The sequence below is a fragment of the Sinohyriopsis cumingii genome, chromosome 3 (assembly GCF_028554795.1).
Source record: "Sinohyriopsis cumingii isolate HCF-2022 chromosome 3, ASM2855479v2, whole genome shotgun sequence".
NCBI classification, from domain to species: domain Eukaryota; kingdom Metazoa; phylum Mollusca; class Bivalvia; order Unionida; family Unionidae; genus Sinohyriopsis; species Sinohyriopsis cumingii.
In genome coordinates, this window is record NC_142963.1 from 66,090,810 (window position 1) to 66,110,365 (window position 19,556).

At 35.3% G+C, this 19,556-nt stretch overlaps 1 protein-coding gene across 4 annotated transcripts in view; it reads left to right on the top strand.

Moving 5' to 3' along the window:
- LOC149803010 (meiosis inhibitor protein 1-like) overlaps positions 1-13,646 on the top strand; it is a 216,338-nt gene extending 202,692 nt beyond the window's left edge. For all 4 annotated transcript variants that reach the window (XM_089952558.1, XM_089952560.1, XM_089952559.1 and 1 more), the window contains 3 exons: positions 1,043-1,149; positions 7,418-7,558; positions 13,351-13,646. In XM_089952558.1, coding sequence (XP_089808684.1) covers positions 1,043-1,149; positions 7,418-7,558; positions 13,351-13,425 — 323 coding nt within the window. In that variant the 3' untranslated portion in view covers positions 13,426-13,646. The remainder of the gene's footprint in view (positions 1-1,042; positions 1,150-7,417; positions 7,559-13,350) is intronic.
- Positions 13,647-19,556: the final 5,910 nt, after the last annotated feature.

Consider the following 19,556-nt stretch of genomic DNA (forward strand, 5'->3'; position numbering starts at 1 on the left):
TCTCTTTTATTTTCTGTCAGTGAAAAACAACTAAACATTGATGAATTACTTGTGGTTGTTTTCTTATTAATAATCCCTGTCTGTTATCCTTGAAACTTGTAGTTTGTTATTCTGGAAATATCAGTTAATTTTTATCAATCTGATGTGGAACTAATTTTGTGCGCAGGTACACATAGCCCATCAGAACATGTATGGTAAACAGCTGACATTACCATAAGAAATCTGCTAATTCACTGTGTCACAAACTTTAGGTAGCCAACGTATGTGAGAATAAAATAAAAAGAATATTTGCTTGAAAATGAGTGAATAACGGATATGTTTCATCTCATGGGTGAAAAACTCTAGTATTTTCACTCGTGGCTTTGCCACTCGTGAAAATACTGAGTTTATCATCCACTCGATGAAATATATCCATTATTCACTTGTTTCAAGCAAATATCCTCTATGTATTCAACTGAAACTTTTGGATATTATTAATATAAGTCTGAAGTTTATACATCAGCATGTGTGGAGTTTCTTATTTGCTTGTTTCACCTGCTTAAGTAGAAAGTTTGGTTATTTATTGCAAAAAATATTAGCATTTTGTGTCAAAGTTTTTGAAAGCCACATATGTTGTTCGTTTGTTGCTGCATTCAACTGAAACTTTGCAGTAACATTACTATTGGTCTAAAGTTTATACAGCCGTATGCTTGAATTCCAGTCCTGCATATTTGCCTTATAAAAGAGAAGGCATGTCTCATCATTGTAAACAGTATTTCATTTAGTGTTAAAATGTTTGAAAGTCACAGATCTTCAGTATTTGATGTGTTCAACTGAAACTTTTGGATAATGTTGGTTGTAGGTTTAAAGTTTTTACACTAATATGCGAGAAGTTCCTGTCATTCCATATCACTTGCTTAAGAAGAAAAAGTAGTTACATTTTTGTCTAGAATATTACAGTTTTTGTAAAGGATTATTTAAGTTCTATACTTTTTATACTAACAAGCATACAAACGACAGGAAAGACAATGTTCAGTAGCACACTTCTTTTCTTTTCCAACAGGTACTGAACTGCTTGGAAATCCTTGGAATGAGTTTTTACTGGATATCCTTCTTCAGCTATCTCTTGAGACTGGGTTGATCCATCTTGTTGTAAAATTTGTTGACATGGTGAGTGATCAAGAATTCATGGCTCATATGAACAGACTTTCTTATAATGTCAACAGCCCAGAATGTGGTTGTTGTCTAGAGAGAGTTCGAACTAAAATTGATTGAAATAACTGATTTTATACCTTCTAATATCTTTTGCCTAGTTAGTAAACACATAAACATAAACGCTATAGATTCAGAACTCCCACTGCGTAATTTACAGGTTGATCAGAATCAATTCTATTCATTCTGATTATGATTTCAAAGAAACAGCATACACCCTGATGTACCACTGCTTTATATAACAGCAGCTCTGAGTCTGAATTTTTTTTGCATTTGGATGCACACTGAACATGAATTAATATTGTATATTATTTATTGTGCTGACTGAAACATTTTTTGTTTTTCATTTATCTTGTAGAAATCTAATTTAGTTTCCTGGTATTATACGGGCAGGACTAGCTAGAAGCCTAATTTAAATTGTTTCCTGGCATTATACAGGCAGTACTCAGTAAAAGTTTAATTTAATTAGTTTTCAGTTATTATGCAGTCAGAATTCTGTAAAAGTCCAATTTAATTAGTTTTCTGGTTGTATAAGCCAGGTAGTGCTCAGAATACAAATATAAAGTATTCTAATGCAGGAGTCAGATTTAACTATATTTATTACCTGCATTTTTTCATGGGTGGACAAGTAAAAACTTTAAAATCTTATTTCTGCAAGCAATTTTTTTGACAGTTCTATTGCTTTATGCTGTAAATCTGGAGTTTGGAAGTAAGAAGGGGTTAAAGTTATTTTCCAGTTGCTTAAACTGCAGATTATATCACGATTTTGAATTTTACAAATGAAAAACAAATGTGCAGCTTAATCTTTTGCTTGTTTATAACCAAAAAATGGCTTGTAGTGGACACAAAAATAAGGTTTAAATAACACACAATACATAAGTTCAGTATAAACTTTATTGTAAATATAAATAATCGTTGGCATAATGGGGGCAAATCCTTTCAGAGCACACTGCACCAGCTGAGCTCTGAATTTTTTCTATAGGAATACCTCAGGAAGAGAGACTTGGGGGAGTTTGTAGGGTTGTGAAGAGTGTCCGACACCTGTATGTGGAGCCGCAAGGGGCTGATACGAGGTATATAGGGACACTGATAACCAAAATGCAATAATGTGGAAAACACATGAACCAGGTTTCTAACTGCATGATAATCCTGAGGTGCCTAAGGTATAAATATTAGATACATGTCTTAGATAACCAGTTAGGAATTCACATGCCCACTAATAGAAGATACAGCTGAAATGACAAAGTAGCAAAAGATGTGAAAATGAATGACTGACATGCACAGCTATACAGTGTCTCTGAAGTCTTCCAAATTTTGTATGATGATACCACTAAGTAAAGAAGCCAGATAGTGCATCGATCGACAGAAGTGTGAATCGACAAGTGAGGCACACGCTGTGACATCTGCCTCTAAACAACGCTAACTCTATCAGGGTGCACTTGAATATATATCTACAGTATACATTAGAGGACCATCAACCCAAGATTGGATAAGATGGTCTGGAATTAAAGCTTTAGCAGCACTGGTAGCTGCCCTGATGTGGAAGGTGTGTCCATTATAGCGATGTGAATCGTAACCTAACCTGAGTAAAACAGTCTTAATGGTAGTGATAAAGATACTTCTACTTAAGGTGCGACCACTGTCCATGAGGATCAGCGGATCACAAAGGCGAGCTCCAGCTAATATCCGAAAACGATGGAATTTCCTCATCACCTGGAAAGGATATCATAGTTCATGTCATTAATATATCCACACCTTGACAGAAAATGTCATTTTTAGATGCCTTATGACACAAAACAAATAGATGTTTATCCATATGAAATATCATGTCTGACATACACAAATTGTTTTTTTTTTGTAAAACAAATGGGCTCCACAAATAACAAATAATCCACACTGCAAAAAAAGCATATAAGATGCCACCGCACAAGTAGTTTGTAGTAAGAGTTCAGTGTACACAGTTATAAAATATATCAAAGAGGATGCCAATTTGAATCTAACAATCCATTTGGAAGGAATGGTGTCCAAAACACATGACACTAAATGTATCAAATGTTCCTGAGCAGAAAGAAGATGGTTAGGGAGAACTCTGATGTAGCATGTATAACATGATGAATACTAATGTCCTAAAATCTTAATTAAATGGTTCTCCATATGAACTCCAGCTGCAGATGTGACTGCACCATGACTTCCAGCCAAAGCACTTTGCCACCACAGACTCAAAATACTGCTCCAGACAGGACATGTGACACAAACATGAATTCCGAAGGATTAAAATGTTAACACCAACATGACAAAAAATTAAATATGGCAAGGTGAATATGAGATAAAGTTGTCCATTGAAAATGTCACATCTTGAATCCTCAGGCAGTTACATGAGGAATTTCTCTGCAATGATCAGACTGTAAATTTACCAATTTGCAAGAATCCAAGAAATGCCACCAGACACAGGCACTGTAGCAACAAGTCCACAGCCAGTGAACTCCCTCTTGCAACATAGGTGACAACTGCACCACCATCATGTATGTAATAGGAAATCTGGGCTTATTATGAAATGCTTTTCCTTTTTATCCCTTGAAGTATACTCTGTAACCTGTCGGTCTCCTGAAAAAGGGTTACTATGACCAGCCTGTAGGTAATGGAATCAAATTCCAGGAAGGTACAGCTTAATTGTGTAGTACTGCAGCATGTGACAAAATAAATAAAAACATCTGAGAGTTCATTTGAAGTGTAAAAATGAGCAACAACATCTGACATTGCCAAAAAATTAAACAAAGGCTTAAAACTGATGTTAACATTTTGGATCCACCATTTAATTGTATCTTTAGCATTGCTGGAAAGAGAAATCACCCTCATGCATTTTCAGTAAACTGTCTTTCTCCCTTTTCCAAAGGTTTTTAGTAGAGAGGGGCATATTCAAAGCCTGGATCACTAGCAGCCATTGTGCCTATTAATTGTGCTAATTCATGAATAGTCAAATGTTTCCGCTTCAACACTGTTTCACAGAACTCAATGCCTGTGCCTTTCCCTCAGTCAATCTAACCATCATATTTACTGAATTAATGAGAAATACCACAAAGCTGATAGTTTGTGTAGGTTGCAAAATGGATTGAGTCAGGTGTATTGTAAATCCTAAATCATCTAATAACACAGCAGTATGGTACACATTGTTTTGACACTCTAAGTATGTTGAACCTTGAAGCAGACTATCATCCAAATAGACAACATTGAGATAACCCATCTTACACAAGGAAGAAAAAACAGGCTTCATTATTTCGGTTTATACTCATGGTGCAGATGCCAGTCCATTTTGGTAACCAGGTGTACTGATAAAAATGTCCTTTCCAGTGAAAGCATAAACATTTGCAAAAAGCAATGTCAGCTGGAAGAGAGTAATATGCATCTTTCAGGTCGATAGAAGCAAACTAAGAATCTTTGCAAACCATGGTCAGTGCTGTTTTTAATGTCTTCACATGTGCATTGAAAGTATGCAGGTTAAGAATAACCCAGACGCTCCCATCATGCTTTTCTCTAGTGAAAATGTTAGACAAGTACTTTACACAGCCAAAGTTTATTCTCTCCAATACTCCCTTTTTCAACAGTTTATGAATTTCAGTTGTAATTACAGTGGATTCATTCTCAGAGAATTTTCTCTGTTTTGGAATACAAGTTTGAACTGGGTTGCTATCAAGTTCAAGTTTATAACCTTTCAGATTAGATAAAATCCATGCATCAGAAGTGATCTTCTGTCATTTTTTAGCACACTGACTAACTTTACCAGTAATAAAATTTTCTGGCGTATTATATAAGGCTGGGAAAAGAGCTGTGTTCTCATGAATGGGAAAACTGCTACTTACAGTTTTTATGAAAATGCAACACTGCCTCTGTTCACAAATCGGGGGGGGGGGTTGTAAGGTCTCCTCTTTTTGAGGTTCTTTGGTCCCCGTTGGTATGGTTGCCGTTGATAAGATTGGGACATGACACCCATCTTGAATAAAAAAGACTTGGGTCCTGTTTGATCACAATTATAATTTGACTATCTTCCAGTGTTTGAAGCCGAAAGCTTTACAAACACTTTGTTCCCCATCTGCTGAGCATCTGCAATATTTTAAACTTTTGTAGACAGATCATTTCCAAACAGGAGGTCAGTTACCTTATTTTGGGTTGCACAGAGAGATTGATAACCGTAATGGAGATCTGGCTTGATCAGTTCTTTCCTTTTATGAGACACAATGCAGAAGAAAGTATCTGCAGTACATCACCAGGATCTGCAAGCAGTTTAGTTTACATTTGCAGGTGTACCATCTAACTCATTATGTAGTAATTAATCCATGAGCCTGAGAAGGGGAACGCTAGCTTTAGCAACAGTTCCTTGGAACTTTTGGAGCTTGGCATCCATTTATTTTGTAGCTTTGTTCATTTTTGCTCACATTTCGGGATTTACTTTAGGTACAATTAAATTTTGACAATTTTGTGACCTTAAATGTTTTTCTCTCATGTCCTTAAATTTATCCTGTGCTATTTGGGCCCTGAATCATGCATTCACAACTTTGGCCAAGCTCTCCTGAATGGGCAACTCACAATGTTCGTGCACTTCATAAAAGTCGAAGAGTTCTTTTAGGATGTCATTTCCTTCAATTTCTGAGGGTAAATTTGGTGGTGATATTACTAAATTTTGAAGGCCATGCTCGAAGTCATCAACATCTTCCTCACTTTCCGTATCGGTGTTAGAAAGATCACTTCCCTCGTTATGCTGAACTGTTTCCATCTGTACGTGTTTCCGTGCCATTTCATCAAATTCTGGCATATCAGCCATGGGTTTTTTGCTAAGACTGTCCTTGTGACTTCAGAGTTGTTACCATAGCTGACAAATCTGTCAATAATTAAAGTTGACGGTCCAACATCACTTGATTGTGTGTCGCTTGTCGTTCAATAAGATAGTCATCTGGGTGCCGCCATTGTTGTGCAGATGTCACGTTTTAGATCACCAACTCTCACGAGATTTCACAGTCACATGACAAAGTCTTGTCAGTAATGGCGAGGTCCCCTTATCTGTAGATGCAGTATTTCTCCTTGATTTTGATGCCACTACAGGGCTATCATTTTTCCTTGTTGTTCCCCGTTGGGAATCAGTGCGTTTTGTTGCAACTGTGATGGATAAATCTTTGGCCTTATCAGCTAAACTCTGCTTGGCTCTATTTTGCAATATTTCTCGCAATAGTCCATGCCCCTTACTGACAAGATACCTTTGGCTTTGTCCCAATTCCGCCATTGTGCAAAGCTGTGCAAGAGATGACACTCAAAAACAATGAAACAATGAAGTACAGTACAGTTATGACTGTATAATGCCTTTAAAATAGTAGATGAAGTTTCTGCCTCACGCTAATTTCAAATTAATGGATTCGCAAAAATTTAAAACTCTAGAAAAACACAAAGTACTGACTCCTTGATGCTGGACCATTCATTGACTCATCATGTGACCAATTCCATCTCATGGGATCCCGAGGCAGTTACTGGGGAAGTAAAACATAAATTATTCCAACTCCTAAAATGCAACATAATCCAAATGAAGAAAGAAAAGAGAAAAAGAGATCATATACCTTGGAAGGAACTTGATTGTAAGATCCCAACAAAATATTTAGGTATAACAGTTACTATCGATATGAAATGGTACCTTCACATTCAAGAAATATGTGCCAAAGTAAATGATACTTTTGGTCTATTAAGACTTAACTTACCATCTTGCCCACAAAATGTAAAAGAATTAGCTTTCATAGTATTAGATAGAAGTACTATGGAATTTTATCTTACAGTCTGGGGTACCAACTATAAAGTATTACAGGATGAACTCTATAAGTCCCAATACATGTAAGAGAGTGTCTAGTAAGTTGTCCTAAAAGACCTTAAACCAATGTACATTGAAAAACAGATCTATTTGACATTTTTATTTTGAGATTGGATGTACTGCAAAAAATGCTAGTAGATATCAGTGAAACATCTTTTGGAATAAGGAAGTCAAAAGGTCACATGTGGGAAACTGGTAGTGCCAACACTACAGATACATTGCAATAAATGTACATTTTCCCCTCAAAATCCAACAGAAGCAAAACCCACTCTGGTTGGAAACATCATTGCTAACAGCAGAAATATAATGTTTTGATTGAGGTTTCCAGAGTATGCCTACAATCTTTTGATCCAGCTTAAATGGTTATACATGCATTTACAGTTTCTTGGCCATGAAGCTGGTTTGGATATGATGAAGTCAAATTTGGGACTTATCTCAAGTCTAGTGAAAAGCCTTTTGCAAGCTGCTAGCCAGGAGAAAACTGAAGAACAAGCTGAGCACATCATGCACTGTATTTCTGAGGTATGCACATAATCTGTCTGTTTCTCTTTACAAACAGTCATTGATTTTATTCAGGTGTTGCAGCTCTTAAACAAAGTTACAGAAATAAGCAAAACCAACCAGTTTTGTAAAACCTAAATAACTTAATTTTCTGTGTTATAAAATGAAGTTAAGAGAAACTTACAATATTGTGAAATAAATCCAAAATAATCCTAAAAGTTCAATAGTAAGTCCAAAAGAAGAGTATTCTGAATGAATTCCAGGTCTGAATGTGCTGATGTACCAATAGCCTTAAATGTGCTTTAGTGCCAATAGTCTTGTTGAATCACAATGGCATTGTCCAAAATGACTTTGAATGAATTCACAATAATCCCAAGTTATTGTTTAGTCGAAACAGTCATATGAGCACTTTGTAAATCTAATTAATAATTTAATAAATGATTCCTCTGAAATAAAATCTAAACACAGCATGAAGTATTTCTGCAGGCTGAAAATAAAATAAGAACATTAATAAGATTGAATAATTGTTCACTTCTTCCTCCTTATTTAAATCCCCATGATGACTTTATTACACAGTACATTCCTCCTTGATATTTGTTCCAATACCTACTCCCTCCACTTGTGTTGCAATACCCAATCATACCACTGGAATAATACCCCAAACTGTAATCTGGTCCATTATCAAGGCTGGGTTTAGATCTCAAATCCAAGTAAACAACCTATTTATAGCATCATCATGTTAAAATAAAATCTACAGTCATTGACAAAAGTTATCTATGTAATATATTGTTTTTACATGATCATTATAATCTACAATTGCTATTAGTGGGACATGAAGTACATAAAATGCAACACCCCACTTTGGTCACCTCCCACAAAATAATATACCCCATGTCCAGTCAGGTTTGCAACTTCCTGTGTTTTCTTTATATTTCATGCATTTACATCCCTTTAGCAGGCACCTCCCTTATAAAGCCAGTGTTAATATTCTTTAAGTTGTTGTCTCTTTGTATAAGAGAGGTTGCATCATGTAATAATACAAATGACAGATATTAAAGTACAGGGGCATCCAACCTTTTTTGGCTGTGGGGACAAAACATAAAATACTTAAGGTTATGTGTTGCATAAGCAAGAACAGTTCCTTGTCATTATGCAGTTTATTTGAAATGCATATTTTCAAGAATGTGTTATACTGTATACATAGATACATACATACATACATACATACGTACGTACGTATGTACGTACGTACATACGTACGTACATACATACATACATACATGTCTATATGGCTGTGAACCACACAGAGTGAAGGACTGTGTCAAATGCAGGTCTTGGGTTGGACACACCTTCCTTTAGTAGAATATGAAAGGTTGCTATCAGGGCTATTCCATTTAAATATCCTTGAAGAGGGAGTGTACTTGAAATTATTTTTGGTGGGCAATAGAATCTGAACCTGTTATTTTTTTGTTTTTGTTTTCCATAATTTTGATATAGTGCTTCTCAACACCCACCCTTTAAGAAGCATTTAAATGAAATAGCTCATATAAAATAAATTGCTGAGGAAAGGTGGTAATGTACTGATTGTATATAGGACATACGTTCCTTACTAATGGATATCTCCTGGAGGGTAAACCTAAATTACAGTGCAATCCTTGCCAGTGTCCACTGACAGTAGAAGACATTCTTGTTAAGAGTATCGACTTGCCAGTGTCTCTGACAGTAGAAGACATTCTTGTTAAGAGTTTTGACTTGTCAGTGTCTCTGACAGTATAACACATTCTTGTTAAGAGTATTGACTTGTCAGTGTCTCTGACAGTATAACACATTCTTGTTAAGAGTATTGACTTGTCAGTGTCTCTGACAGTATAACACATTCTTGTTAAGAGTATTGACTTGTCAGTGTCTCTGACAGTATAACACATTCTTGTTGAGTGTATTGACTTACCAATGTCTCAGACAGTAAAAGACATTCTTCTTGAGAGTATTGACTTACCAGTGTCTCAGACAGTAGAACACATTCTGGTTGAGTGTGTTAACTTGCCTGTGTCCACTGACAGGTAGAACACATTCTTGTCAAGTGAGACTGCTCCAGTGGCCTAGTGGTTAGAAGGTCTGCCTCAGATGCAGGAAGTCACTGGTTAGAAGCTCGGCCAAGTCATATCAAAGACTTATAAAAATGGTACTTAAGCTGCCTCGCTAGGCACTCAGCATTAAGAAGTTAGTGTTAGGACTGGTTGACCTCGTGTCAGGATAATGTAACTGGGTGGGACATCATGTTACATGCCTTTGGCATGATGCCCCCGTGCTAAACATCAACATAAACTGCCATAATGCAGACAACATAGCAATATGACTGACATTTTTTTAAACTACGTTAAAAATCCAAATCACACATGCACACACACTTGTCGAGTTTATTGACTTGCTATTGTCGATTGAGAGTAGAACACATTCTTGTTGAGTGTATTGACTTGCCAGAGTCCACTGACAGTAGAACACATTCTTGTCAAGTTTATTAACTTCCATTCTGTGTAGAACACATTCTTGTCAAGTTTATTAACTTCCATTCTGTGAGACATAAGTTTTAAATGTCCACTCAGAGTAAAAGTCATACCAGTGGTGTAGGTTTTCAGTGCCAATTATCTCATTAATGGGTGTCATTTTGTTTAGAATTTGATTTTACATACCTTTAAATGGCATTTATTGACCTTATTTGGATCCTCATACAACCATATTCCTTTCAAAGGTCATTAATTAACATGACCCAATGAATACACATGGGAAAATCAAGGTTAAAGTACATTAACATTTTTGGATGTGGTCAACCTAAAGGTGTGATCTAGTACAAACCAGACTGAATGTCATGTGCTGTGATGTCACAACAAAAGTTGTGCAGTTGAAAATAATTCATTCTACCATATTATTTGTTATAATAAACCTGACACCCTACTTTCTTGACCCAGTTTAGTACCTGGCTACCATTGTAAAAGTCCATACTGATCAATAATTTTCAGCTGGATGTTTTTCATGAAATTAAAGGTGCAGAGCAATCAGTGGTCAGAATTTAAGATTGGTTTAACTATATAGTATTAAAATTTAAGGACAAGAATTTATATTTAATTGAGTAAATGTGCCTATATGACCATGTTGAAATCCAATATAACAAACTTTGTGGTGATGTTCCGCCAGAGAAAACCTTGGACATTTTGAGGGTATACTGTATAGTTTATATAATATAAAAAGAATATTAAAATAGACTTTACATTTAAGATTTTTAAATTTTTACTTTTTATCTTTTATCTCGTAATGCATCATTTATATTTGTTTTCAAGACTTTTATCTTCCTAAAGTTGTTTTTAAATTCTGAATATACATTTTGCAAATGCAAACTTTTAATTGACATCGTAGAGTTGGTATTGTGCTCATTTGAATTACTGTTAAACCACAATACATACATAAGTGCATGCATACATATGTACCTACCTACCCTTGGCATGATATAGCCAAATAAAATGCTTTTGGTGAGTTTGCACTTTATGCAAGGAAGAATCCTAGTGATTTTGGGGTCAAATTGTCTAAAGTCAAGGTCACTGCCTGAAAGAAGAAAAAAGTTGGATCTGCACAATACAGACATGATTTTGGTCTTCCATTAAAAAAACCCTGAAAAAATGTTAAGGGGGTTTGGGGGCTGAAGACCCTAGGCCAAAAACGCATTTACACTCATAAAAAACTGCTCCTGGTGCAACTTATGATCATAAAATAAACCAAATTAATCATATGAAAAACTAATAAACTTATCAAAAATGTTCAGCTTTACTTCAATAGTTTCGCATTATTTATAGTCACATGAATTTGTTCTCCAATACTATTGATGCTGAAGTTATTTCTTGTGCATGTCAGTGTTCACATCGTAATTAAGTCGCAATAGTTTATCAATTTTTGCAGCAAATATATTATACTTATCTCTTTTCCTAACAAATCTGTAAAATAAACACCCAAGTACATCAACTATATAGAAATAATCCAATACATTCACTTGTCTTTTTCTCCAATGGACACAACCTGTTGATATGCCAGTCGAGCTCATTTTATGGCTTTGGCAAAAATTTCTTTATCCTTCCGTTTTGTCACCACAGACTTTTGGTTCAGTGTGCAATTCTTTTCCTTCTGAATGAAAGCCTTTTTCCTTTCAAGCTGGTGCTTGTATTGGCAGCATGCAGTGCGCATATTCCGACAGAGGGCTACATCTGCAAGAAATCTTTCTTCTTATAGTAATTAACTGCACTTTTTCCAGATGCCTTCTGAGCTTTGATTTTTGCAGGTGCTGTTCCAGATTCTTACAACCGTAATGACAGTAATTCAGATCTTTTTTACAGAGGTCACAAAATGCCAGTCCTCTAGCATTCAGTTTTCTTATAAACTGACCAACTAAATTTCCGTAAACACTTTGCTCCTGACATTCCTATTTCCAAACGTTTTTTAAACTTTTATCTAAACATTTCGTGTCAAGCTCACTCTCAACAACTCAGGATGCCATGTTTTACAGCATGCATCTTCTTTCCATTACAAGAAAATGTATTGGATGAATTTAAACCTTTGACCAATCAGAATAGTCTTTACAAAAGTGGTATGCTAACTAATATATGGAATGAATAATTTACAAGGGTTGTTGCAGAACTGGACTGGACAGACCGTTTTTAAAAAACTGGATCGAAGATGATATAAAAAAAACGGACTATATCAAGAACAATCTGATTGAAGTGAGGAGAAAAGTGGAATTCCACTTTAAAACAGAGAAAAATCATGTCTGACAATAACTCAAGTTCTCTACCATCTACAGCTACCAGGCCTGGTGGATGACTTGCACTTGATTGAAAGAAAAACATTGATTTGGGGTTAAAAAAATCAAGATCACTTTCTGTAATAAGAAAATTGGTTTCAGCACAGTAACATTATGTCAACATTAGATACCACAACCAAAGTGTATAAATTTCTTGCATTTGGGGTAAGGAAAAAGTCTATCTATTTCTGGGTCAAAATATCAAGGTCATTGACTTAAGTTTAAAAAATGGTTTCTATATTATAAATTCCATATCAAAGACCTGGACCAAACTTTGTGGACGGTTTGCATATGGGATAGGAAAGAAGCCTCTTATTTTATGGATGTCAAGGTCACTAAAAGAAGACAAATGGTTTCTACACAATTTCAGTGTTTAGTTATGGATGACTTGCACATTTGGTAAGAAAGAAACCTATTGATTTGGGGGTCAAAGGCAAAGGTCTCTTTAAAGAAGAAAAAATATGTTTTTACATAAACACTTTAGTACCTTGGTCAGAGTTTGTGGAGGGCTTGCACTTAAGATAAATCTTGATTTTGCAGTTGTAGGTCAGAGTCATTGTGGCTGAAAGAAAAATGTGTTAGGCAGAACAACTTAATGTTCAAGAGCAAATTCCACGACCAAACTTTGTGGCTGGCTTACAGTTAAAATAATAAAGAAACCCATGGCTTTTGAGGTCTAAAGGCTAAATGTCTTAGTAAAGTCTAATAAAAAATAAAAGGTTTCTGCCCAAGTTTAGTTCAGGATTGCATACCTCCACACAAGGTCAAGGTAACTGAGACCATTGGTCAATAAACCTTTTGAAATGAACCATCCAGTACTAGTGCCTACATAGAGGACTAATAAATACTAGGTGGGTGTATAAATGTGCTGTTTATGGTACTATTATTGAGTTTTCACAACTTTAAATTGTATCTTCATTTGAGGAATACCAAGGCTTGCTGATTTTTGTTTGCAATGTGTTTATTGCAGGTCTTAAAGAATTTCACAGATCTAATATCACCTACAGACAGAACTCAACTAGAGAGTTTGAAGACCACACGTTGATGAGGGACCTTATAAAAATAACATTTAACAACAGAGAATGAAAGAATTCCAGCCCATAAAAATCTGTCATTGTAGTAGAAATCCAGTACAGTGATACTCTTCTTTGCACTAGTGATACTTCAAAGAATACTTGTTCAAAGAAATTTATGAATGCTGTTTCTTAATTTCACAATTATGTTTTGCATGAAATAAAAGACACCTCTCAGTAAAGGAGTGATGGTAGAGCATTGGATTCATAATCCAAATATTGCTGGCATCTTTCAGAGAGGCAAATTGCTTCCATTCCTCTACATCAGGGGTACACAACCTTTTTTGGCAAAAGCCAAATTGCATTGTCTAAGACTATGTGCATTTCTTTAATATAATTACTGTTAACATGCCAGATTTCTGTGTTGTTTTAATTTGCCCTGAGGGCCAGACAAAACACGTTTGCAGGCCAGATCCAGCCCGTGGGCTGCGGGTTGTGCACCTACTGTTCTACATAACAGCCTCAAAGTGCAATTAGAAAATCCCAAAATCAATCAATATCCATTCTAGTTCCACACCATGACAAACAATTTTTGGTAAATATGAATTGTTAGCTATAGCAAGGTGTGTGTAAGTATGTATGTCTTTAGCAGTTCATATTTTGTGGAATTTATGTTGAGGACAACAATAAACTAAAAAAGATTGAGTTAGAAAGGGCCCCACATTGAAACAAAATATAAAGTCTTGTGAATGGTACATTATACTTGGGAAACAAATGACAATATGATCTCAGTGACCTTCAACCAAAGTATGTGGTCTTGAACTATTTAATTTTATATGGTTGGTCTAGTGTTCAGTAGAGATGATCAATCCATATTTCTGTATCACACACCCACGTCAGAGCTATTTTGTTATTTTGACAACTTCATGTCAATATTCTTAGATGTACCAAGTCAAACTTTTGTAAATCCAGATTTGTTTGGAATTTACTTCACACTGTAAAGCTTAAAATATTAGACAGCATAATAGAGGGGATGTATAATAAATACCAAACTACTTCCACATTTTGTTTTTAGTCAGGTGAAAGAACTTGTTTGATATGGTTTATGAATACATTTTGGCTGGACTCAAAACAAAGCATGATGTGCAAAAACTTCTTGTGTAGAAATTATCTTCTTAATTGACTTGCCATTAATCTATAGACCCTATAATCGGGGGTGGGGTGGGTGGGGGGCTTGTTCATTAAGTCCTTCAAAAAAAAAAGCTAATGATTGGTACTAGAAGGCAAACAGGGGTCAAAACTCTATAAAGTTTTGCTGGAAAATGGTGCAATTGAAATTGGTCAAATGTTACATGTTTAGGCTTGAACAAACAGTATAACAACAAGCTTTTTAAAATTTAACAAATCATTTATTTTCCTGGAAAATTCTGTAAACATGAAAAAAGGAGAAGACTTACGGTTTCAAGTCCAAAAATAATCTAAGAATAACCCACGAATTAAATTACAAAAGTCCTGGTAATAAATGTTCTAATAATTTCAAATTCAAATCCTGATGTAAAATCCAAGATGGATGATGATGACGTATGCTGTAGTCAGTACTGTGCTTATCTACAGTTCCTTGTAGAAATACAAATAATGACACTCTGGTATTGGAAATCCAAATTAAACTTGTAAACAATGTCTTTCCAAAATCTGTGTGAGCACTCTTCAAATTATCTCCAGAGAATAAAGAATTAATCCTTTTGAAATCCAAAATGATCTGAAGATAATTAACTCAAAATCTGGCAACAACAAAGAAAACAACTTGATGCCAAGTGTAAAAGCCCAAAAACTGAGAAATCTCTCTTAAAACAAAGGTAATATTTTATCACAAGATGAATTTTCACGTGATCATGTTTATATCACGTATACAGAATATGGCCTTGATTAGACCAATAATTTTCTCTAAGAAATAGAAAAAGTTGTTTACATCTTAAATGTAATTCCATCATGACCTTGCAAACAACCAATCATTTAAAAATAAAATAGAACTTTGTTTACTAATTTTGAATCTAGGTCAGAATTTAGAGCAACACCTGGTGTTTATGAAAAGAATGATTCAGGTAAACCAATTTTCTGAAAAAATATCTCCAGTGAATAAATTTACATTACAATAGCGAGTAAGAAAAAAAATAAATTAAAACTGACAAACAAATTAAATTAAAGTAAATATATATTAAATCAGATATACGTAACAACATCCCCCATAATAAAAAAATAGATTTATATAATAAAGCTTTCTTTTTACCATAGATTAATACACGAGTTTTAAGAAAAACATAAGTACTTTTATGAATTACTAACAATGTATATGAAATAATACATTTCTATGCACAGGAAAGTGCATCTGCTATTAAATTATCTTTTCCCTTGATGTGCCTGATGTCAAGAGTATATTCCTGTAACAAAACTGCTCCAACCCCAGCATCACTTGCATTAACAGACAGTTTAAAGGATTGGCTGAAATTTGGAGCTGTAAGAACTGGCACACATTTAAGTATGGCTTTCAACTTGTCAATGGCCTCCTGACATTTTTCAGTATAAAAGGAATGTTTTTCTTACTCAATAAATTTGTCAGGGGTTAAGCAATGTTAGAAAAATTGAAACAAAATTTTTGATAGTATCCGACCATACCCAAATATCACATCAGTTGTTTTTTATTAACAGGCATGGGAAATTCAGAGATGGCCTTGACCTTAGCATCTATAGGTTAAACTTGTCCATGTCCCACAATATGTCCTAGAAAAGATACACTAGCACGGCAGAACTCACTTATAGATAATTGTCAAACATGCAACTGTGAGACTGTCAAAGAATTTCCAAAATTGTTGCTAAATGTTCTTTCCAGGTGTCGTTGTAGATGATGACATCGTCGATGTAAGCATCACAATTGTCTAGACCAGGGGTAATCATATTTATGAGGCATTGAAATGTACTTGGCGACCCTTTCATCCCAAACGGCATTACTTTAAATTGGTAAAGTCCATCTAGAGTCACGAATGCCGAAATTTCCTTTGCTCTTAGTGGAATCTGTTAAAATCCCTTCTGAAGGTCAAATTTGGTGACATAGTTGGCATTCCCAATCTTATCAATACAGTTATCGATTCTTGTTAAAGGGAATGAATCTGTTTTTGTCACACTATTCACCTCCCTATAATCAGTACACATACAGAAAGTTTTATCTGGTTTTGGAACAAGTATGCATGGTGAACTCCAATCACTTTTACTTGGCTCTATAAAATCATTCTCCAGCAAATATTGAATTTCCTTTTTCAAGTATTCCTGTTTGAGAGGGTTCATCCTGTACGGGTGTTGTTTGACAGGTTTGGAATTTACAATTTCAACGTCATGGAAAATTTTGTTTGTCCTTGTAGGAGCATCTGGAAATAAGTGCTCATATTCAAATAATAACTGTTTAAGTTCATTTCTTTCTTGCTCTTGCAAATGTGACAGTTTCTGGTCCAGATCTTTCATAATTTCTGAATTCTGAAGATTTGTCACTCCAGTGTCAGTAGAATCCGATGATATTTATTCACTTAAATCTTCACTGAGTGGGACAGGTACAACTAAATTAATTGCATGTTTAACCTGGCTATCTCTTTCAGTATACCTCTTTTAGCATGTTAATGTGACAGTTGTTTTTGATTATGCCTCCCAGGAGTACCGGTATTTATGATGTAATGCAAATCATTTATTTTCCTGTCAGCTGTGTAGGGACCATAATACTTAGCCTGAAGAAGATTTTGTGGTATTGGCAAGAGAGCCAGGACTCATCACCAGGATGAAAGCTCCTTTCCTTCAAGTTTTTATCATATTTTGACTTCATTTTGGATTGTGCAGAGTGCAGATTTTCTCTTGCGACTTCACAAGTCTTCGACAACTTGTATTTAAAATTAGAAACATAATCAAGATGATTAATTTCAGAATCTTCATTAGAAAGAAGTTTCTCTTTTAATAACTTCAAAGGGACTGAAACTTAAAGATTCTTAAACTGATTCCCTAACAGCAAACAATAGTAAATGAATGTCTTCATCCCAATCTTTACTTGTATCAAAACAATATGATCAAATCATATTTTTAAAAGTCTGATGGAATCTTTCTAATGCACCTTGGCGGTCAGGGTGATAGGCAGAAAATTTAAATTGTTGAATGGCTAATTCGTACAAAACTTGCTGGAAAATTCCAAACATGAAATTTGAGCCTTGATCAGACTGTACGGACTTGGGAAGGCCAAATTTAGTAAAAAAAACTTTATCAAAGCTTTTACTATTGTTTTATATTTTATATTCCTCAAGGGAATTGCTTCTGGAAACCTTTTTGATGCACACATAATGGTCAACAGGTATTGGTTACCTGACTTGGTCTTAGGTAAGGGACCAACACAATCTACCACAATTCTACTAAATGGTTTGTCAAAGGCAGGAAGAGGTTGTAGATGAGCCTTGGGAATTTTCTGATTTGGTTTTCCTACCATTTGACAAGTATGACAAGATCTACAGTATTTGGCAACATCACTTTTGATTTTTGGCCAATAGAAGTGAGTTAAGATCTTGTGATAAGTTTTATTGACCCCTAAATGACCAGCCAAAGGAGTTTCATGAGCCAAACTAAGTATTTCCTGTCTGTAAGGTTTTGGAGCTACAATCTGATAGTTCACTGACCATTCGTCATCAGCAGGTACCTCAGGTGGTCTCCATTTTCTCATAAGAATTCCATTTTTAATGAAATAACAGAAGCTTCAGTTTCACTAATGGCGTTCTGAAACAAACAGGAGGTATCAGGATCTTTTTCCTGTTTGACGACAAGTGATTGTTGTTTATCACCTGATTAGAATAAAGAGAATGAGTCGTTAAAAGAGCATCAGTGTGATCAATACCTTCTGATTTATCCAAACAAAGAGTAAAAGTGACCTCATCAAAAGCCTGACCAATACATGTGTCAGCTAAAGGAATACTTTCCTGATCAACATCATTCTCAAGAGCTTTCTTTGCCATAGCTCTGGTAACTGTACAAGCTGTAAATACACCAAGGATTCTATTTTAATTGGATCGACTTTCTGATCCAAGCAAGGCTTGTCAGTTGCAAGTGGATTGACCACAACCTTGTCTCCAGCTAGGTCGTTGCCTAGTAATAAATGAATGCCCTTAATGGGTAAAACAGAGACCATTCCGACTGTAACGGGTCCTGAAACTAAGTCTGATGACAAATTTACACAATGGAGAGGAACATCAACAAAGCCACACTCTACTCCCTGAATAAGAACACTTATAAGAAGACTTCTCAGAAAAAGGCAAAGTACCTGACAATAAAAGACTCTGAGAAGCTCCTGTGTCACTTAAAATTTTAATAGGGATAGGATTGGTCAAATCGCCCCCCGAGTGATATAGAACCCTTCGATGCGAATAGTTCATAATTCTCCATAATCAAATCAGACTGGGGTTTATTAGACCCAACAAATGTATTGCTTTCAATACATGATCGTGACCTTGACTTCTTAGAAATAAGAGCTTTTGGAATAGGTCTATCTTGATTCTGATGCCTATTTTTCAGTTTGTAGCAATCAGAAATAACATGTCCTTTTTTCTTGCAATAGGTACACGCAGGAAGAGACAAGGATCCTGAATCAAGCTTCTCTGAAGTTTGATTTGTAGAAGTTGTGCCAGTTTGAGTTTTAGAAGGGCTTGTATTAGGCTGAAATACTTTTCTGCCAAAAGGCTGTTGAGTAGAAGTCTTATTTACAAAAGGGACTTTATGAGTTAAAGAATACTCATCAGCAGCACAAGCAGCATTTTCCAAGGTTTCAAATCAAGATAAGAATTAATGTTACTATGGACACAGTTTTTGAAATCTTCAAGTAATATAAGTTGTTTGAGACTGTCATAATCTCGCTCAACTTTCTTGGCTAAGCACCATCTATCAAATAATTGCTCTTTTTCTCTAGCAAATTCGACACGAGTTTGTCCAGCTTCTTTTCTATAGTTTCTGAATTTTTGCCGATAAGCTTCAGGGACTAACCCATAACCCCTTAAGATGCATTCTTTAACCACAACATAGTCACCACTTTGGTGAACTGACAGTGAATTATAAATATTACTAGCCTTACCAGTGAGTATACATTGTAATA